This window comes from Podarcis liolepis (genome assembly GCF_965112155.1).
Source record: "Podarcis liolepis genome assembly, chromosome: 16".
NCBI classification, from domain to species: Eukaryota; Metazoa; Chordata; class Lepidosauria; order Squamata; family Lacertidae; genus Podarcis; species Podarcis liolepis.
Window position 1 is genome coordinate 37790683 of NC_139567.1, and position 22662 is coordinate 37813344.

Here is a 22662-nt window from a genome sequence, read left to right on the forward strand (position 1 = left end):
GTACTCCTTCCACACTGGACATTTCCTGCAGCTCAGAGATCACTTGTTCCCAGAGTTTTCATGGAGAGCCCAACTGAGATCACTGCCAAACTGTTGCATTTCTAACTTCCTACTTCAACACTTGTACTTCCACGCTAGGCATTTGGGTGTGGAATTGCTACGCTTCATTCACTCACATTTTAAGCAGGGGAGGTGCTGCCTTGTTTTCAATATTTGCAAGAGGGATTCAAGCCTGCACTGGTAATTTATGTTTGCTCGTTTGAAGTGGGTTAAAGTGCTGGGTTATCCTAACAAACCCAATCCACTTTATTTACAAAACAGACTATTTGCATTTGGGAAAGTGATGGGGGAAAGCATTGAAAATCCATTGAAAAATATGGGCTGGGTGGATGAATAACAGGAGGAAGTGGAAAGCAAATCAGGCTGAATGCTCATAGTTGTATAATTGGCCCATAAACAAATCAGAATGAATGCTCAATAAAGACCAGAGATAGTCTAACCAGATAGTAAGCTTTGTGCACTCAAATCAGAATTAATCTGCTATATGTTTTGGAAAGTTGTTTGTTCACTATACATTTTCAATCTCTTAAGATATTGCACCCAGATTTTCTAAAATATTTGCAGAACTGTGCTTAAATGGGGGGGGGGTCAGTGTTTTAGCACAAAGTAAAACATTTCTGGTAGGCAGTGTCTATGCGAGTTGCTTTTAGACAAGCTACTTATTGAGCATTTATCCTGATTAGTTTGCACAAAGTCTGCAGGGAAGTTATATGACGCTGCACCAAGCTAGCAGTATCTCACACTTTCCAGTGCATTTTGCTATCACTCTACTTACTGCAAAATGTCAGATCTTTTGGGTAGCAGGGAACAGATTGGTTGTGCAAGACCTCCCAATCAACTTTCAACTTGACAAGCTGAATTTGTCAATATGTGACTGAATCCCATCCAAAAATAGTGACAGTCAGGAAGCACCCTCAGTATTGTGATATATTCAACCATATACTGCAAATGTAGGTTTGTGCAATTAAAGTATATTAAAGGGCTCCATTGAAACAAATCCACTTTGGGGGGAGCAGACTTGTTGCGGTTAGGAAGGTGACAGGGAAATGCACTAAAAACTGTGATAAATGTTGTGGAAAAGAACCATGTATTATGCTTTGATTAGAACATGACCTGGTGTTCCTTTATTACAAGTGGGCAGGGAGAAACGACCCAACAACCAAGTGTTACAAGCTTTTATACCCTAAGCAGAGAATACCAACCTAATGTAGAAAAACAACCACCCCATACTAGCATACTTCTTTATCTCATTGTACAATGTGTTTTCAACGCAAGCTCAAAACACGTCCATCAACTTAAATAATATCCTTGTGGTTACAGAACAGACGGTATGTTGTTGGAGCCTTCCCATTTTCTTCATCACCCCTCCCATCCCCTGTCATATAAGCAGTTTTCTTGACCAAAGTCTAGGCCTAGCCATTTTCCCTTGACATAAACAGCTGATCAACTGGAAGATGCAAACACCCACCATGCAAGCAAATCAGATTGAAATCAGGATGAACGTTGCTTGTCGTATAACCTCTGCACAAGCATATCAGAAGAAGAGAAGAAGAAGAAGAGTTTGCATCTGATATCCCGCTTTATCACTACCCAAAGGAGTCTCAAAGCGGCTAACATTCTCCTTTCCCTTCCTCCCCCACAACAAACACTCTGTGAGGTAAGCGGGGCTGAGAGACTTCAGAGAAGTGTGACTAGCCCAAGGTCACCCAGCAGCTGCATGTGGAGGAGCGGGGAAGCAAACCTGGTTCCCCAGATTACGAGACTACCGCTCTTAACCACTACACCACACTGGCTCTCAGAATGAATGTGCAACTAACGCGTCATCTGGAAAAGCCCAACAACTGGGTAGCTCAGTGGAGGGAGAAGCCAGCCAACTGGCTGAGTCTCAGGGGGAGATACTTGCCTGTAGGCAGAGTCCATATACAAGGTTCAGTCCAGTCCTAAGGTCAGGAATGATCAATAGTCAGATGATCTGGGGGTCAAGAAAGCTGAGGCTCCAAGGTCACAAGAAGCAGCAAGGTCTGGCCAGGAATGACAAATGTTGTTTCCAGGCCCAGACAGAGGGGGGCCATATGGGCCACATGGGCCGAGCCTCCAATTCCAAAGGGGGCCTCATTCAGAATATTTATCTATATTTTCCATTTTGTCTTTATATGCAGATACAGTTCAAGCCTTGAAATAAAATTATTTGTCAGCATAACTTTTGTGAAAATTGTTTATATACTTACTTATTTAGAAGAATCCCCAGGATTCTTTATCCCCAGGATAAAGAAAATGGGGGGGGGGGGGAGAGACATTATCTACCTGGCCACGGCCTCTGCCTGGCTCTGCAAGGCCCTGGTTGTTCCCAGGAACTGACTAAGGCTGGAAACCCTGATTAAGAAAGCTGGAGCCAGCTGGTTCTCACCAGGAGCAAGAAGGCTGATCAGCTGCAGCTGGAGTCACTTCACCTTCTGCCCCTTCAGGCTGCTGCTCAGCAGGTGAAGCCAACTCCTGGCCCATGACACCCTGGAACTATACAGAGTTCCCTATCACAGTCATAAGAATGTAAGACGAGCCTGCTGGATCACGTCAATGACTCTTCCTGCCCAGGATCCTGTTCTCACAGCGGATGACCAGATGCCTGTGGGAAGCCTACAAGCTGGACATGAGTGCAGCAGCAACCTCTCCTCCTGTGAATCCTGGCAACTGGAATTCAGAGACATAATGCCTCTGACCATACAGGTGGAACATAGCTCTAGTGGACAGTAACTTAGAATCATGGCTTAGAACCCATCATCTTCCCACTCTGTAACTCCCTAGATTGTGACTATGACCACTACTGAAGCAAAGTAATTATTACAGGTCACATCACACCCATAAGCTGAAAGCACATTTAACATATTTTGATTCCCCCAAAGACCCCTGGGAACTGCAGTTTACCCTTCAGAGCTTGCTGTAATTCCCAGTGCCCTTAAACTACACTCGTAGGATTCTTCGGCATAATCCGTGGGCGCTAGATATATTGTGTGGATGTGTCCAGATGTAACATGAGAAGGGATCTGATCACCTTGCTCTGCAGCCTGGCTGATCTAGGATATTGACAGCAATCACCCATTCCTACCACCCTTCTGAGTAATACCCCTCCCCACCCTCTCACTATATATAAGGGTCTGGTGACTTCTGTTTCAGTGTATCTGAAGAAGTGTGCATGCACACGAAAGCTCATACCAATAACAAACTTAGCTGGTCTCTAAGGTGCTACTAAGGGATGCAGGTGGCGCTGTGGGTTAAACCACAGAGCCTAGGACTTGCCAATCAGAAGGTCGGCGGTTCGAATCCCCGTGACAGGGTGAGCTCCCGTTGCTCGGTCCCTGCTCCTACCAACCTAGCAGTTCGAAAGCACATCAAAGTGTAAGTAGATCAATAGGTACCGCTCCAGCGGGAAGGTAAACGGAGTTTCTGTGCGCTGCTCTGGTTCGCCAGAAGTGGCTTAGTCATGCTGGCCACATGACCCGGAAGCTGTACACCGGCTCCCTCGGCCAATAAAGCAAGATGAGCACCGCAACCCCAGAGTCGGCCACGACAGGACCTAATGGTCAGGGGTCCCTTTACCTTTTAAGGTGCTACTGGAAGGAATTTTTTTTAAAGCATTTTCCTGGTTAGGGCAGGATTCCCAAGGAGCTGGCTCTTGAGAATAGATATGTTCTACACTTTATTTATTTATTTATTTATTTGCCACATTAAACAGAAGCCTAATCAGGGGGTCGGGTGGGAATCACAACAGCAGCAAACGCGTCTCTCATAATCACATTTTCCCCCGCTCAGCAACAATAGAATTGACCTGTCAAGACAAATTACAGGAAATGGGTAAAGCTCTTCTCCATGATCAACCTGCCTGCCTGCCTCCCACTCCTGGATTTCACCCTCCACACCCTATCTTATATTTGTGGCGGCTGCTATTGTTCAGTCTCCTTCCATCCAAAATGCTGATGGGGATGAATAACTATGTTAAAAATAGCAGAGCCATTTCAAAGAGAAGCCATTTCTCGCCAAGGCCCAACATACTTAGAAACAGGAGGAAGCATATGTCCAAGAAAAGGGACCAACCTTTGCAAGCTCTGTGAGCCAGGTCTTGGGAGGGGGGCTGAGAGTAGCTCTTTCAGTTTCTCATTTTTCCATTCTTGAATTCAGTTTGCTAAATTTCTGCATCAGTTTGCATTTAAAAGAAAAAGAAAAGAAAAAAGTCCTCATTAAATATTATCAGCATTTCTCCCAACAGACATTTTTGCAAGCAATTCCCCCTAATTTTTTTTGTATGCTATTTTCTCTAATGCATACCCTTTTTGCACACTTTCTCCTAATGTACACACTTTTTAAAAATGCAGCTGCAATCAAGTTTTGCTTAGTGAACTACATCACAAAAATTCAGAGAACTATGGATTTTGAAAGACAGGTGTGTTTCAGTACATGTTTTGGTCCAGTAAGTGTGAATTAGGTAGGTTCACATTAAAATGCCAATGGAGGGCTTATCTGCATTTCCTCTTGCCCTGCTGCTTCCCTCCATGGAAAACCCACTCTTTAGCACTCAACTGGAGCAAACAGCAATTCAGGGTTTCTCCAGATTTATGTTTGCTCCGATTTAGCACAAAAGAGCGGGATCTCCCTGGGAAAAGAGCGTGGCAAGGAGAAGACTGATAAGACCCATGCCTAGAAAGTGTGGATCAAGAGGAAAACCAATCAGACCCACGTGTGGACAAGCCCTGAATTTCTCCTTCATTCCTACTCTTTACTCAGGTAAGTTTGCCACACCTTCTATCTGTTATCCTAATCTTTAGCCCCCTCTACTGGTGGAAATGAGCGAGATGAGCTCCACAACCCCAGAGCCGTCTGTGACTGGACTTAATTGTCAGGGGTCCCTTTACCTTTACTGGTGGGAAATGATGCAAATAGCATCACCTTCCTGGGAGCCTCTGACATCCTTAAAATGTAAAGGGATCCCTGACCATTAGATCCAGTCGTTACCGACTCTGGGGTTGCGGTGCTCATCTCGCTTTATTGGCCAAGGGAGCCGGCGTACTGCTTCCGGGTCATGTGGCCAGCATGACTAAGCCGCTTCTGGCAAATCAGAGCAGTGCACCAAAACACCGTTTACCTTCCCGCTGGAGCGGTACCTATTGATCTACTTGCACTTTGATGTGCTTTCGAACTGCTAGGTTGGCAGGAGCAGGGACCGAGCAACGGGAGCTCACCCCATCATGGGGATTCGAACAGCCGACCTTCTGATTGGCAAGTCCTAGGCTCTGTGGTTTAACCCACAGCGCCACCTGCGTCCCTGACATCCTTAGGCAGCTGCTAAGACCCTGGGGGCCCCTTTTATTTTTTCTCTGCAGCCCAGTGCTCTGAACAGCAGCCGGTAACTGGTTCTAGATGCCATTTTAATTTTCCCACAATGCCCCTGAAGTAGCCTTACTCTGGGACATTGTGGAAAATTCGAACACTGGCCCTCTGTCACCCAATAGTTGCTGCTGTCCACTGCATTCACTGCCATGTCAGCCCAGCACAGTATCAGAGGAAACCCACCCCCTGGACCTGGTCCTGATTCCTCGCCAGGGATGCTGGGACATGTAGTCCCAGTACACTCCTCAGCCAGAAATGACATTCTGGTTGCTTCCAGAAGACCCGTTTATGAAGCGTTCATCCTGATTTATTTGCAGAAAGTGTGTAGGGAGGTTAGATGACATCAGCTGTTTAATGAGCATTCACTGTGATTTGTTTACAAAGTGGTTACACATGGTTGCGTCAAACGATGTTTCCCCAATGTTACTGCATTATTGCTGGCTGGAAGGGCACTCGTGCGCTACAGCACAACAGCGTGAGACAAAAAAATAACCTGGAACATTTGGGGCACGAAAAGTTACAGGGTTTCAGAAGGAAGCTACAAGACGTGCACTGACTGGAAACAAGTCTGTTGTGTCTGTATCAGAACTTTTGTTGGCGCAAACAACACGCAGGGTCGCATATAACCACCCTGATACTATTGCGAGCACAGACCATCATAATCTGTGCAGCATAAGAATTGCATCCAGAGAGGCTGGTTTCTCTGAATATTACTTGTGAGCTATTGACTGAGGCTAGCAGCAGCAAACTTCTTAACATTTTTAAGCTGCGATGCAAACCAGAGGAGAAGGTTTTGGGATAATAAACACATTCACAGGAGCAGATGCTCCTCTGAAAGTGAGCGCTCCTGCATAAAAAGGGACAGGAAAGCCACCGCCCCCCCTCAGGTGAAACAATTAAGCTTCTCTGCAGGGAGAGCGCTGTGCAGATTTTACAGCAGGAGGGCTGGTGTCTGAAAGAGAGGAATGAATTATACTGATCTGGTGCCCCTGCCTCGCTTGCAATTCAGAATTACATCACCCCAACGCGTGTCTGATGAATAAATCGTGGTCTTAGTCTATTTCCTTGGTTTAGAAAATAATCAAATCTGAAGTAATGAGAGAAAAAAGAAGGCTAGGAAATTTTTACCCTCTTCCCCGCCCCTCTCTCTGGCACAAATACATATAGCCAACCACTACTTATCAGAATTTATTTTTTAAGGGGAGGGAGGTTAGAAGGGTATGTTGTTCTGAACATCTTTGCACTGAATTTATTAGAATTCTTTGTAATGCAAAGAGGAGCTAGGATATTGAAAGGTTTGGGAACAAGAACACAAGCTGTAATCCAAATGGGAAGAGGAATATACAGGCAAGATCCACCCGTGTGTGCTGAAAATATCTCTACAATGTTAGCAAAAAGCAAAACAAAGATAGTCAATGCAAGGAAACAATTTATTCATTTGTTCTAAACCTCCAGAATTCCCATCACATTTTGAAGCAATGTTAGCATTTCAGGAAGCTGAAGAGGCAAGCCCCTTGTTCAGCTATCAAAGCAGCTTACCTCTTTAGCTTTCAAAACAAAAATAATATAGAATACCTGGCATTTCTTTTTCTAGAACTCCAGGGAGACAGAGGGAGACATGAAGTTTCAATGAAACTGGCAGCAGATGCAAGATATCTCTCCTGCACACAAAAAAGGAGATGATGGTGTGTTTTGCAATGAAAAGTCATAGAGAAAACACATAGAAAAGGGGTTTTCTCCCTCTCTCTTAACACTAGAACTTGGAGCCATCCAATGAAACTGAATGCTGGAAGATTCAGGCCAAGCAAAAGAAAGTATTACTTTGCCTAAAAAGGTAAAGGGACGCCTGACCATTAGGTCCAGTCGTGGCCGACTCTGGGGTTGCGGCACTCATCTCGCTTTATTGGCTGAGGGAGCCGGTGTACAGCCTCCGGGTCATGTGGCCAGCATGACTAAGCCGCTTCTGGTGAACCAGAGCAGCACACAGAAACGCCGTTTACCTTCCCGCCGGAGCAGTACCTATTTATCTACTTGCACTTTGACGTGCTTTCGAACTGCTAGGTTGGCAGGAGCTGGGACTGAGCAGCGGGAGCCAGTGGCGTAGCATGGGGGGTGCAGGGGGGGCCGGCCGCACCAGGCGCAACATCTGGGGGTTAGGGTTAGGGGGCGCAAATCCACGGGTTAGGGGGCGCAAATTACTTGCCTTGCCCCGGGTGCTGACCACGCACGCTACGCCACTGGCGGGAGCTCACCCCGTCATGGGGATTCGAACCGCCGACCTTCTGATCGGCAAGTCCTAGGCTCTGTGCTTTAACCCACAGCGCCACCCGAATCCACATTACTTTGCCTAGCACATTGCTAAACTCTGAAACTTGCTCCCGCAAGAAGTAGTGATGGCCATCAACTTGGCTTAAAGAGAAGACCAGGCAAAACAAAGGAAGATAAAGCTAATGATGGGCTGGGCTAATCTTAATCCTACTTAGAGCAGCCCCATTGAAACGAATGTGCATGACTAACCAGTCTGCTCATTCCAATGGGTCTATGAATGTAACTTGGCTGAATACAACCCAAAGGCTACTTGCTAGTCATGGTGGCTATGCTCTACCTGCAACTGTCGGAGGCAGAATGCTCAGAATTGCACATGAGAAGAGTGCTGTTGTGTTCAGGTCCTGCTTTTAGGCTTCCCATCGGCATTGGGCTGGTCACTGTGAGGATGCTGGACTAGGTGAGCACTGGCCTGAAACAGCAGGCTCTTCTTATGTTCTTAAAACATAATCACCTCCTATCTGCATCATAATGAGACTAAAGGTGGTGGGGAGAAAGGAACAATAATTATAAAATGGAATGCTATCATGAAAGGCTTAGAGGACAAAGGAAGATAGACAAAAACTTAATTGACTCTCACAATAACAGGACACAGTGAACTCATGACTGCACCTAGATATAAATAAGTCCAGTGCCATCTGGACTTATTTATGTGCCTAAAACATATTTTGTTTATGGGGAGGGGACCCCTAGGTGACCTGCAGATTATAACTAGTGGGGAGTGCCCAGGAATTTGTAAAAACCCAAAGAAATGTGATTTTTAAATGGATAGTGTAATTTTTGAGTTTGGCGAAGTCAAGCCAAAGTCACATTTTGGTCCGCCATGTTGGTTCAAAATGGCAGCTAGTATCCAAATGTCAATGACGACCCCTGCCCCCACCTCAGAAACCCTCATCACAATGGTGTCTCAAGAGGAGGCCAAACATATAGAGAACAGATAGATGGACGGACAGACAGACAGACCAACCACTTTCCACAATATATAGTAGATAAATACAGAAAAAATCAACATGGAAATTCTTTTTTTAAAATCCCTTAAAACCCCAATAAGAAGTAATAGCAGATGACTTTACACTTTGAAATAGCTAAAAGAATACCACAAAAAACTAAAACAGCCCACCACCTTCAACCACAAAGACAAAATAAATTAAATAGTTCAAATGATCACCTACACTAGGATTACCATACGTCCAAAATTTCCTGAACATAGCCAGCAATTGGCTGTCACAAACAGTGTCCGAGCAGAAATTGCTTAAACGTCCAGGAAAATCTGGACGTATGGCAACCCATGTTGGCAGTGTCATTTTTGGTGATTTCTCTTTAAAATAGCTGGAAATCTTCAATTTTTTGAGAGATTATAAAAAAAACCCAATTACTTTTCTGTCCAGATTTCACTTTTTGAAATACGGTAATGCTAACCTACACATTCCTTAAAAGTTCTATGGATGGCAAAATAGATATTTAAGATTATGTTAAAAGACCTGGGAGAATAAAAGTCTTTACCTGGCACAGAAAATACAGCCAGGTGAACACCAAGCAAACCCCTCTATGGACAGCCAAGCCTTCCTCCTGTATGGCACCCTCCATATCTCAGGCTGACCTGATTCTTGGAGAAGGACCTCTGTTTATTATTTTAGGACAAGGGCAGGAAGTGGTCCGCCAGGTATCAAGGTCTCAATCTCTGCAGAGTTTATAGGTCAAAACCAAGTCTTTGAATTGAGCCTGGAAACAATCAGAAAGCCAGAAAGGACACATTAATGTGTTCATGATGCCTGTGGTCCCTGTTAAAATCATGGCAGCCATATTCTGCACCAGTTGAACTCTGGACTATCTTCAAAGGCAGCCCCAAGTGCAACACATTGCAGTAATCCAACTGGGAGGCTACTAGAGCACGAATTACCAAAACCTAGTAATGTGCTTCCAGACATTATGGCACAATCCACACCAACAATTTCAAGCTAAAAGTTGGAGCCACACAAACACAGGCTAATTTGCCCAAATTTGGAGGAGGGAAGATGCAATTAAGGCCTCCATAATTTGCAATGTAGACTGGAAGGAGGCACCACCAAGCATTTATTTAACTATGCTAGGAGCAAAGTCCACAGAAAAAGCAGCCATTCTGGCTTCGGTGGAATTACTTCTCATTTGCACGGAATAATAATCAAGCCCTTTCAGTAATGTGGAATCAGAGCCCATCAGGAAGATGCGAGCTCTTCTGAAGAGCCAGGAGATCAGCTTTAATTTCCTACCAAGCCATTACAATCAGGGCTGAGATCCCCCTTTCTCTTCTCGCTCGCACGAAACATATTCTGCCAGCTCAATGCAACCATCTTTTTTTGCGCACGGAAAAAGGTTCAGGGCAAAAGGGAACTCTGTGTATGAGGTGACATCTTCCCCCCAACTGCAGCCACCAGTTCCCTCCCTCCCCAAAACCTTTTAAGTTACTTTAGCGATAATTTAAACATTCTACAAAAGCCGTTATATTTTCCTCAGACATTTTAATCTGAGCTTGACATGACAGTGGCAGCCATGTTTGTTTGTTCACTTGTCTACTCCATTCAAGTACTACTTCAGCAGTAATTTTAAACATTTGTCTAAAGCCGTTAAATTTTCCTCAGACATTTTAATTTGAGCTTGACATGGTGGCAGCAGCCATGTTTGTTTGTTCACTTGTCTTCTACACCATTCAAATATAAAGCATGGAGTGAGGCAGGGTACTCTGGTGTTTGTGGTTTTTTTCCCATCAAATGGCACACATGGTTGAACGGATCTAAACCATTTCTCCATCTTATTTCTTCATACTCTGTGGATGCAGATTTTTTCCCAAGGGTGGTTCACTTCTGAGAGAAAAATCTAAGGGCAAGGGAAGGTTCAGCTTTCTTAATAAGTGTTAGCATCAAAAAGAGGCTTTCTGAAGGAGGCATTCCACATACAGGGCAGCGAGAAAGCCCCCTTTGTGTCATGAGTAATGCAACCAAGTGTGTTATGTTCATAAAATGCCTAGATCAAATGTGGGGAACCTCCGTGGCCCTTCAGGTGTTTGCTGGACTACAATTCCCATCATGCATGACCGCTCGCCATGTTGGCTGGGGCTGATGGGAGTTGGAGTTGAAAACATTCAAAGGATAATTGAAGTCGACAATAGGCTAAAAAGACGTGTGTTTTAATCTCAGCTTCTGCATGTCTAGATAGACTTTCCTACTGAAAAACCTTTTCAGTGGATCCCAAAAACTGTACAGTGAAGGTATCTGCCTGGTGTCAATAGGCAGGGAGTTCCAAAGAGTAGGTGCTGCCACACCGAAATAATGGTTTCTTATTACAAACGTGGAATGAGTGTTATGTGGTACTTGTAACAGCACATATGGAGTAAGGCAAGCAAACCCTGCCCTATCAGTGCAGTGGTACCTTGGTTGTCAAACGTCTCAGAAGTCAAACGTTTCTTTTTTTGAACACCAAAAACCCAGAAGTGAATGCTTCCATTTTCGAATGCGCCTCGGAAGTCAAACGGCTTCCGCTGAGTTGTTTTCAATTTTCTCCATTAAATTTGCAGGCCACCTTTTGTGCCTCGGTTTTCAAACATTTTGGAACTCGAACGGTCTTCCAGAACGGATTACGTTCAAAACCGAGGTACCACTGTATTTCTGCTTCCATCTTTTTTTTTTTTAAGTATCAATTTATTTAACAAAGTTTATATACCACTTAAAACCTTTAAGCCATTTACAAGATCTGATACCCTGTTGCAAAGCCAATTGCAGATCACAATGTATTCGTGAAAGAACAAATTTAAAACTATTAGTTTTCCTAGGGTTTGGCTGTTTTTTTGATAGATTGGTGTTACCACTGGTTGGGATCCAAACGAAAAGCACTTCCGTAGATCTTGCCTGACCTACTCTGCACTGCCCTGGTCCCTCGGAAATGCTCTGGCTGATAGGAAGACAAAGTCCAGGCACACAGAGAGTGTTGCGACCGCTGCATTTTTAGAGCTCTTATTTACACTGGCAGTTTAAATTGGTGTCACTTGCAGTATTATTTGTGGTCTTCCATGGGCACCAAGTAGAACGGCAAAATATATTCACTTATTCACTGTCAATAAATAAAATAGTAAAGCGAATAGCAAGAGGAGCGGAGCTGGTTGGTTAATCCAAATGTTGTCCGAGCTGATTCTCACACCCGGCTGCCCCACTGTGGGTCCATTCCCCAATTTCCTATTTTCCCTCAAGGCCATGCACTTTTTAGGCAAAAGGATGTGAGATCTTCTAGGCCAGGACACAAATTTTTAAACGCCAAACCGAAAAGGAACAAAGGAAAGGCCTCTTGCGCTGGGGAAAGTGGAAGGAATCCAGGACTGGGGGGAACTTAGGGGATCCTTTCCCGCCTGACCGCCCCACATCACAGACAGCAGGTGCTCTCCAAGATGTGGTTATGGCAACAAAATAAATGACGGATAATTGCTTTTGTGACAACTTGCCAATTAAATTAGACTCAGCAGAATAACATAATGACAATTTGTTATGCTCTGGTGGGCACTAACATACCAATCATAATTAAATGCTATGACTGAAATAGAAGGTAGCTTCTACCCAGGAATATATAACCCCAATTCCCACCCTGTGAAACATTATAGGTTTGGGCCTGATATTTAATTTCGGGAGGATAATAGCATTAGCGCACAGCAGAATGAGCTTGCAGTATGCTCAGCGGCGGAGGCACATGGGGGGGGTGGGGGTGGGGAGGACAAGGCAAGCTGAGAAGCTCCCATGGATTGCCTCCCAAATGATCGACACATGCTTGTTCCAGCACAGCGTGGGTGCAAAGCAGGGAGGAGGAGTATGCACAAGGGGGTGCACTCCTTGTTTGCTCTCCTGTCCCTGCCATCTCGACTGAGGAAGTTTTACCAAAAGGGACTGGTTTTCAAGAAAGTATTCCAGTGTTTAACATACAGCTCAGCATGCACTGATGCAGAGGCCTGCCATAATCAAGCCCTGGGTTAAATATTCTCAAGGCACCAAACTCCATCAGGGAAGCAATGTTTGTCAATCAATCAATTAATATCACTCAATGTTTCACATTTCTATTGCTTTGGTTTTAATGAGCTACCATTTAATTCAGAGTAATGTTGCCTACAAACCACACATTTAAAGCACGTTCCTTCCCGCCAGCCCACAATAATCATGGGAACTGTAGCTTACTCCTCACAGAGCTACAGCTTCCAGCACACTTAACAAACTACAGTTCCCAATATTATTGAGGGGGGTTGCTTGAAATGGGCGGTGTGTATGACGGAAAGAGAACGTCCCTCTGTTTTTAAGATGTTGGAGGTAAGTGCCACAGCAGGAACACTCGCAGGAGAGGTATTCCCTCCTTTGTGAGAGAAGTAGAAACGCCCCTTTGTGTCTGCTACCTATGGATTTATAAGTACTTACAAAAGCAACTATTCGAAACAGAACAAAACCCTGGTACTTGGTTAGTCGGAGGAAGCTTTTTTAAGTGAGCAAGATTTTTAATTGACTAAACATTGCAGCTCTAATACATATTATAAGTGTGTGCATGCATGCACAAACAGAGATACACTTGTATTACTAAATGCCCTGGTCTCCTGGAAGAGGAAAGTGTAAATTATTCCAATTAATGTCTGTATCCCCTAATGACCTATTAGATATCTTACCTCAGACAAATATCTGGCGGCACTTAAAGCTGTTGTGGAACACAGACGGAAGTCTTTTCGCAATAAAACAGAAGCTGCCAGAACATATTCCCCTCTGTTAGCCTCAAATTCCTTCTCACATTGAATCTTTTCAACAGCAATCCTATTCCTAACAACTAATGGTAAGCCCTGTGTTTCAATGCACAGAGGATGTTTGCCAGTGCATCTCTGTATGATTAACTGCTCTTCCCTTGCTTTCTTCCAATCAGCCTCTTCCAGGCTAGGATTAGTTCTGTATCAGGTATGACAACCTACAACATAATGTTGCAGTGTTGACTGCTCCATTCCATTCTCCTCTCCCTTGCCGCCAGTCAGCAGTCTGTGGCTGGTGAGCATGCTCAGTTGTAGCTGAAATGTTTTCCAGGTTCCTCACTCCCTTGGGAGACCCCCACCCCAATAAGGGTGTTTTTTTTAATACTTCCGTAAAATTGCGAGCTCTCCCAAGTCTGCTGATACTTTTTCTCCTGTATGTGGATGGTACTGTTTAGGATTAAATAACCCATTTGTTCCCAAGCAAAGTCAACACAGAATCACTCGCCCTCAGAAGGCTTTCTGTTCCATCTCTGTATGATATACTGCTCTGGCCTTGGCTCCTTCCAGTGAGATTGACAGCTGATTTTAGAATGTTTTTAGAATAGACGTTCTTTTGTTGTAGATGCATTCACCACTGGATGCAATTCTGCTTCATCCTAGCACTAGATGCAATTTAATAACTACTGTCCCTCCTATAGAGACACTGCTCTGGCTTCTGATTAGGAGGCATAACCAGATCAGTAACGGGGCTATAAAGCACTATTGGAACGTGGGTGAACCTCGTGTGCTTCCAAAGGACATCTTTTCAGCGGAGCAAAGGGTGCCTCAGCTATCAGAAATTTGGGAAACCTTTGAGAAGCACAGGCCCATCTGAATGCCATTTGGGGAGGAGGCAGAAGGGGGTGACAGAGTTCATTCCTGCTCTGAAGCGTTTAAATGAGAGGATGTTATTTTAAAGCTCCATTGTGCCTCGAGGCATATGGTGGAAGCGAGAAGCTGACCTCTTGCCACTGACTGTTAACTGGCTGGCTCACAATGTGTTCTGATGAAGCTTGCCAGAAGCTTCGTGTGGGGCTCGTGATCCATATCCCTTTTGGTTAGCTTCCAGGAAGGAGGTCACCAGCAATTTAGCCCACAAAGGTCAACTGGGTGCTCTCTTAATGGGGTATAGGATCCTAGAGACAGATAAAGCCCAGCTCTGCTCATTAGCTATAGAGCCGCAGTCTTGGATGGAAAGCTTCCTTTATGCCCCCCAAAAAGACAGACATTTTGCCCGCATCCACATTGCCATGGGTCTTAGACTGGGAATTTTAAGAGAATTGAGACACACGCACACAGAAAGAGATCTCAGCTCCTTGTTTTGTGCAAGATTAAGACAGGCCCTCTTATTACATACTATATTAAGCTATCTCCCCATTACATATCCCAGGGGAGGGCCTGTTGTTTTTACTTAAATGGTTTCCCGATGAAGGATCTCATTATCCAATGTAGCGGCAGGCTAGAACTGACAATGCAAACCATCATGAAAGCTGATTCTCGCACTGCCATCTCAGCACATGGGAGCTTCAACTTCCGTCAACAACAGAGAACATTGCTAATGGTCAGGGATGATGAGAACAGAGAGTCCAGCGATATCAGGAGGGCTACGGATGTTACCCATGCCTGATCTAGACATGAACAAGCCTTAGCAAAGCGGGTGCATTTCAGAGGTTTTGCACTATAACTCCCATCAGCTCATTCTCTGCCATGCTCAGTATTCAGCTTGAAAAAGGATGGTTCCAGGGGCTTCCACAAAACTGGATTTTGAATGAGGTGACATATGTGCGGGACTGGCAGGGCAGGGCTGGGCCCTAAATAACGAATTACTGTATTCTCAGAAATTATCCCAACACCTAACCATGTGTGCTTAAACAGAAGTGGGAAAACTCAGACCCCAAATGCAGCCCTCCAAGACCCTTGGGGCTCCAGGACCCTCCCCTTTCCAAGCCACACCTTCTACTGCAGGGGTAGGCAACCTAAGGCCCGGGGGCCAGATGGGGCCCAATCACCTTCTCAATCCGGCCCACAGATGGTCTGGGAATCAGCATGTTTTTACATGAGTAGAATGTGTGCTTTTATTTAAAATGCATCTCTGGGTAATTTGTGGGGCCTAGGAATTCGTTCTTTTTTTTCAAAATACAGTCCGGCCCCCCACAAGGTCTGAGGGACGGTAGACCGGCCCCCTGCTGAAAAAGGTTGCTGACCTCTGTTCTGCTGGGTCTCTTTGCAACTTCCTTGGATTGTTTTTGTCAGCTGAAATGTGTCTTTGAACTGTGATGATGCCTCTTGCTTGTCTAGATGGAGGATAGAGAAAGGTGTGTAGAAAACTGGCCAATGGGACAAAGGCCAAAACTATACTCCACCCGCTTGCTGTCTCTTGCACCACCCACCACTAGACTATAACCCCCTTTAAAAAGTTGCCCAGAAGGGAATACAGCTGCAGACCACTACAGAGGCAGACCACTGTTGCATGTGGCATACATTTTCAACACTGACTGGCAGCAGCTCTCTGGGATGTCAGACAGGACACCTTTCCCAGCCCCTTTAAAGGTGCTGGAGAATGAACCTCAGACCTTCTACTTGCAAAGAAGACACTCTTAACACTCGGCTGCAGACCTTGCATTCCAAGTCTTAAAGTCATGAATAGATTTTCCAAGTTGTTATGATTTAATGCATGTATATCTTACCTCTCCTCCAAGGAGCACAACGCACAGTACACGGTTCTCCCCTCCTTCCATTAACTGCCCAAGGTCACCCAAGGTCCCTAAGTGGGGTTCTTGAACCTTGGCCTCCTAGGTTCTAGTACAACACTCTAACTGCACTGGCTCTCCCTATGCTCTTGCCACTGCGACCTTCAGTTCAGGGCAAAACTATACAAGGCAGCATGGGTTCTGTGTGTGCATTTAAACATGGAAGCACCCCAATATTGTAGATAGATTGTTGGGATGTGTATCAAATTTTAATTCACAAAACAGGGACTCTGTGCAGCCAAAGCAAGAGAACTTGGTGCGGACCTCAGCTAGCAGATTCCTTCCAATGGTGTCTACGCATAAAGAACTATGTGCAAATTGTGCACTCCTGTTAATTGCCAGAAGGGTTAGAATTCACATTTTCACCTCTGGCTATAATGTTTTAAAATTAGATAAATATTGGAAATGTTTTATGCACATGCACGCACACACTATACTTATACGGCCGCCTAGCTTGTATTTTGATTGTATATAAGCCATCTCAAATACATTCATTAAAAAGGCAGGATATAAACAAACAATAAAACAGATGTGCTTCATGGTATTTAAAAACTGTTAATTGAACAATTTAAATAAATCTAATATAGACCTGTGGATTTATTGGGGAGGGGAGACACTGCTCCTTGAAAACATGGTACTGTATATAAAAACAGAAATTAACAGACTGTCATGGCAAACCCTACAGTGCCACCAAGTGGATTGAAGCATAACCGGCAATGCTGCTTGCCAGCACGGCTGCCCTTCCAGCAGTGACATTTGCAAAACAATCAATATCTCATTATTGGCCATAATCACTAGCCGGTTGTTTGGTTTTTGCGGAAACAAACACCAATGAGAAACACACTCTTTTTTTGTCCCTGTATGTTAGGCAGGCACAGCATCCTAAAAGTCAACATCGTTATTGGCAAGGAATGTTGCATGCATTCAAAAAGAGAAAGAAAGAAAAAAACCCACCCCAAGGTTAGTGGAGTGACTGATCGAGCATCTTTTTCATCTAAGCTAAAGAAAAAGAAAAAAGGGGGGAATGAATTTTAAAAAGCACACACACTCATAACTCCTAAAGCATCAGCTGAAGCTAGTGACCTTTTGCTAACAGCTGGAAGGTAAATGCTTGATAAATAAGTAAATAGGTCACCCTTGGGGGTTTTGCTTACAACCTTTTAATTAAAAAATACTCCAGCTCCTGTAAGGTCACTAAGGACGACAGAGCCCAGAGTACAAAGGACTCACCCAACAGAAAGGGAGGATTAGACACATGGTTTCCTTCTGAGCTGTTTCCTTCATAATGCAAAAGATACTTGCAAATCACATTGTGTATTCAAAAGGTGAACCCCCAAAGATTGCCCCCCTTCCCAGCCAGCTGGAGGAAATGAGAGACTTGAGCTTGCCTGGCAGCCACTACCCCAACTGATGTGTTCTTTGGGATTGAGGTCAGCCAACAAGCAACTTAGATTCCAAAAAGCTATTTCCAATTCTGGAAGCTGCCTTTAAAATTAAAGAGGGGGTGGGGGGGGGAGAGAAACAAGCAACTCTTTCCCCATCTCTGTTGCCACAGAAGAGCCAACAAACCGCCCTCATCAGCAGCAAGTCCTGACCCCTGCCAGCTCATTTAGCTTGGCTGTTCACTTAGGCATTTCAAATCTTTCCAGTTAATTGGACCACATTACTAGCTACACGGAACACCATCATGCCTCTCTCCCCTCCGGCGGCAGGCCCAATGGCTGCGGCTTCTCCCGAGAGGTGGCAACGTGTCAAGCCAAGCCATGATCATAAAACCGGCAGCCAAGACGACAGCTCCAGCCTTGGACGAGTCAAATTCCTTGGGACTTCTTCTCCAAGTCAATTTTAATTTTAGAACAAGTGTTTAGTTAGCAGCATTCCCAGTAGCCCAAACACTGAAGAAAGAGATAAGGGCAGGGAACATTCCCTAAATTCAACCATCTGGGTACACCGTGCAAACTGAGATGGGGTTCCATGGGGCTCCTTCGCACCAGAGGTTTGCTGGAGCCAACACTTTCCCCAGAGACACGGCAAGCGTTTTCCATTTAGTGATCAGGTTTAAGAAGACAGCTGCAATTTGGTTGGCAATTTGGCCAGTTAGGTAAAATCCCTCCTCCTTGCAAAATACAAAGCCAAGCAATACCATTTATTAGAACCAACTGAAGAGCTAAAAGAAGAGGGGGAAAGACTTTTATGGGTTTCACAAAACCCTTCTTCAGACAGGATGAGCAGAAACACAAAAGCAGGGAGTGGAGGCAGAGGGAGAAAAAAAGATGGTGCTGGATTGAAGAACATAGGAGTCCACCGTTTTAAAATTAACAGAACTGAAAGCACAATCCTCGGTGCTGAGATGTGTACAAACAGAGCTGACCCCAGGTAAGCATGCATAGCATTACAGCCTTAATTTGCTTAGGTGTGCTTGGTGTATAACGATCTCTGTTTAAGCTGACTATTGTATTTTAATATTCTGTTGAAAGCTGCCCAGAGTGGCTGGGGAAACCCAGCCAGATGGGCAGGGTATAAATAATAAATTATTATTATTATGTTATTATTAAAAGCTGCAGGCTGTGGCAATAGATAAGCGGGACTGGCCTCCCTTGAAAAATTCCAGCCTTTATGTGGCACGGAGGACAAATTCATGGAGAAAGCTCTCAGTGGCTACTAATGCTCACAATGACCATGTCCTACCCCATTGCGGAACTTTTAGGGAGTGCGCCATAACTAAAAGGGGAGGTCCATGACTCAGTGGCATAGTCCCTGGGTGGCTTACAGAAGATCCCAGATTCAATCCCACGTGCCTCTATGCAGGGCTGGGAGAGACTTCACTGAATCCATGCAAAGAATGCTGAGCTAGATGGACCAGGGGTCTGGCTTGGGGTAAGGCAGCTTCCCCTGTTTACATGTCGCCAGATATTTGATTGTGAGGACTGGAATCTTACTTTATCTTTATGGGGAAGGACCAAAGCACAGTGGCAGTGCACCTGCTTTGCCTGCAGAAGGTTCCAAGTTTAATCTCCAGGTAGCGCTGGGAAAGGCTCTAATGCCAGTCAGTGAAGACAAGGCGGAGCTAAATAGACCCAGGCAGCTTCCTGTGCTTCTGTACTATCAGAGGCAGTATGTCAGTAGCTGGAAATTGTAGTTGGGAAAGCGCTGCCACGCTCATGTCCTTCTTATGGGTTTCCCTTGGGTATCTGGTAGGTCACTGGGAGAACAGAGTGCTAGATTGCATGGGCTTTTAGCCTGATCCAGCAGGGCTCTCCTTGTGTTCCCAATTCCCTCCCACCTCCAGTATGCTTTAAACCATGTTGCTTACACAAAGATTTCAGGATACAAGCCGCAAGAACAACAAACAAACAAAACAAAACAAAACATAACATAACATACTGACCTGTGGTGAAGAATTATTGTTACTATTATTGCTGTGTTCTGGCAATTCATCTGCAATTACAAGTTATTGTAAGAGGCTTGCTGTACTTCATCCCCAAGAGACTGCAACTGTCTGAAGGTCACCTACTCAGTCGAGATTTGGACAGGGGAAGGAGAGGTCTCTGTGGTATCACTCTGCCCATTTAGAACCATCAGTTTTGTCCATATTATATGCCATAATTACATTCTGCAAGGGAGAAAGAACACCCTCCCCCCCCCCCACACACAAAAGGATGCAAACAAAACTTCAATTTGTCCTTTCACACAGTGCAATCCTATCCACTCAGGAGTCAGTCCTACTGAGTTCAATGGGACTTCCTGCCAAGTGAGTGTCAAGAATAGCAGCCCAGTGACCAGACGACTCCACAAGCCCTTCACCCACCGCATAAATGAAAGCTCCAACATCCAAGGCAAGACACACTTCTGAAGGAAGTTTTAATAATCAAATCCATCATCTTAGGCACATGAGTGTGCAGGACTGGCCCCTCCTGTGCCATAGCAAGTCACAATGAGACAAAGTCCACATTATCCTTTTGTTGCAAGTCAATGTGTGTAACAACATGAAATAGTGAGGTGGATGGAAAAAGGCCAACCACTTGTTTGTAAGTGTCTCTAAGTCCAGCCAGTCATATGCCCACAGAGAAGACATTCAGTGGCATCTAACCCTTCTTTTACAAGGCAACTGAAAAATATGGAGCCCTTAGGATGGGGAAGGACCTTTCTCTGGTGCATCTGTGGTTTCAAGCTCCTGCTCCTGCTTGCCGTCCTGCATCTCCTGCAGCATGCTCTGGAGTCGCATCTCTAACATCGGGTCCCTGGTTCTGGCTTCCAGAGAAGCCTGCTGGGCTACCTGGATGTTACAAGCAGATGAACAAGACAGAGGGAAGAACGAAACAGAGTCAGCAGCTCGAGTCTAGCCCCTTACAGGGTTGCTGTAGCATCCTTGTGGGTGGGAACCTTCAGCCCCCCAGATGTTACTGTAACTGTAACTCCCCTGATCCCTAGCCACTGGCCATGCTTGCCAGGGCTGATGCGACCTGTAGATCAGCAATATATGGAAGGCTGAAGACCTCCCACCCCTGCTGTAGCATCAGGAAATTAAAGCACATGATGCTTCCTTACACAAAGTCAGGCCATTAATCCATGCAGCTCAATACTGTTTACACCGACTGGCTCAACTCTCCAGAGTTTCAGACAAGGAATCTTACACAACCCGACCTGGAGATGCTGGCGATTGGACCTGGGACTTCCTGCATGCAAAGCAGTTGATCCACTACTGACCTCAGCTATGGGCAGCGATATTAGGGCCAAACTAGATGAGATGCTATTCACAGAGTTATCCACTGAAATAATAGTTTTTGGAAGTAAGTAGGTGAGGACTCTGGGACAGGGTTTTTGTTTCAAACCCTTTGTCCGCCGCTGTGGTCTTGATCTAACTTGAGGCATCCACACCTACTATTTTGCTTTATAAAGGGGAGGGGGGTGTTCCATTAATGCCAATGGAAGATCTTAACCAAGAACACAGCATAGGAACATAGGAAGCTGCCTTATACAGAGCTGGAGCCATTGGTCCATCTGGCTCAATTTTGTCTGCAATGAGTGACAGCAGCTTTCCAGGGTTTCAGGCAGGGAAACTCTCACAGCCCCATGTGGAGATGCCAAGTATTGACCCTGGAACCTTCTTCATGCAAAGTGGATGCTCTATCACTGAGTGATGGCCCTTCCTCAGGGAGCAAAGGCTTAGCCAATCCCCACCAGCATTGTGATCCAGATCATCCCACACACCCACACTTTCCATTTATTTTTTTAAAGGCACCCACACAATTTATCTGTGTGTATTGGGTCTTGTCTAGTTTGGCTCTACATTTATAGGCCAAAGTCAAGCAAAACATTGGAACACCAGTCCCTGCTCTACCCCAAAGGGTCTCCTCTATGTGACAGTGCCCCCTGGATAACCAATGTGCTACAAGGACCACCACTGTAACCTTAAAACTGCCTGTGTTATATCAGGACTTATTCGTGAAAGTAAATGTGTATCAATAGTGGACAGAAATAAAACACGGTTACTCTCTGAGTAGTAAACTGCTTTTTAAATTTATCTTGTATGGGTTTGCACGCAATGGTTACTTAGTTGTCAAGTTAGCTCTGGAGAATCGCCAACTAAGGCCATTTCCAAAGCTAAACTCTAACCACCAGTCTTCAAGTCCATGGCCCTCATACACTGAGGCCCCAAAGACCATTCAAAAACTTAATTCAGCCCCTGCCTCTCCTTTAGAGCAACTCTTTGGAATACTTACATTCTCTGTCACTTTTCTGCGTAAAAGAAGTCCCTCGGCCAAGAGTGCTTTCCCTGTTTCTTCAAACAGTTTGTCGTCGTCGATTTCTCCCTGTTTCTGCAGTTCAATGTATTTCTCAACAAACCTGAAATTCAAGGCACCCGTCACCAGTCAAACAGCAACAAGCAGGGGAAATGAATCCCTATTCCTCCATCATTTCAGGGGCAAATCTTCATGTCAGAGTTTGTTCACTTACCTTTGGCAGGTGGATTTGAAGTTTAATCTGGACAGTTCAAAGGCTCTTGGACCATTTCCATAAGCTTTATAAAATTTCCTAATAAATAAGACAAGAAGTTTCAGTTTGGGACTGATCTATATAAAGACAGTAATGTCAATAAATATGTAGATCTAGTAGTGATAAAGCAAAGGCAATTTCTAGAGGGTTTCCCCCCCCCCCCTTCATGATCTGAGCTAGATTCCTACACCCTTCAAGACTAAGTCAGGCCACATTCTGTTGGGGACTATATACAAGCAGTGAGTAGTGGGTGCAAATCGTGGGTACAGCCAGAAGCAAAAAGGTTGCAAGTAAACTAATCCATAATAAAGATAGTCCCCCTCCCCATGCCTACCTCAGATTAGAATTTCCAATCCTCTGTAAGGTCATAAGCAT

The 22662-nt window shown here is 44.9% G+C and overlaps 1 protein-coding gene across 1 annotated transcript in view; it reads right to left on the bottom strand.

The window, feature by feature from the left end:
* Nucleotides 1–22662, bottom strand: part of MRPS23 (mitochondrial ribosomal protein S23) — a 52368-nt gene that overhangs the window by 27540 nt on the left and 2166 nt on the right. Inside the window, exons 3-8 of the mRNA XM_083480161.1 lie at nt 22249–22326; nt 22014–22137; nt 15745–20566; nt 8022–8241; nt 4150–4245; nt 1878–2000 (exon numbers count right to left, since the gene is read on the bottom strand). Of these exons, the coding sequence (XP_083336287.1) occupies nt 20417–20566; nt 22014–22137; nt 22249–22326 (352 nt within the window). The 3' untranslated portion in view covers nt 1878–2000; nt 4150–4245; nt 8022–8241; nt 15745–20416. The remainder of the gene's footprint in view (nt 1–1877; nt 2001–4149; nt 4246–8021; nt 8242–15744; nt 20567–22013; nt 22138–22248; nt 22327–22662) is intronic.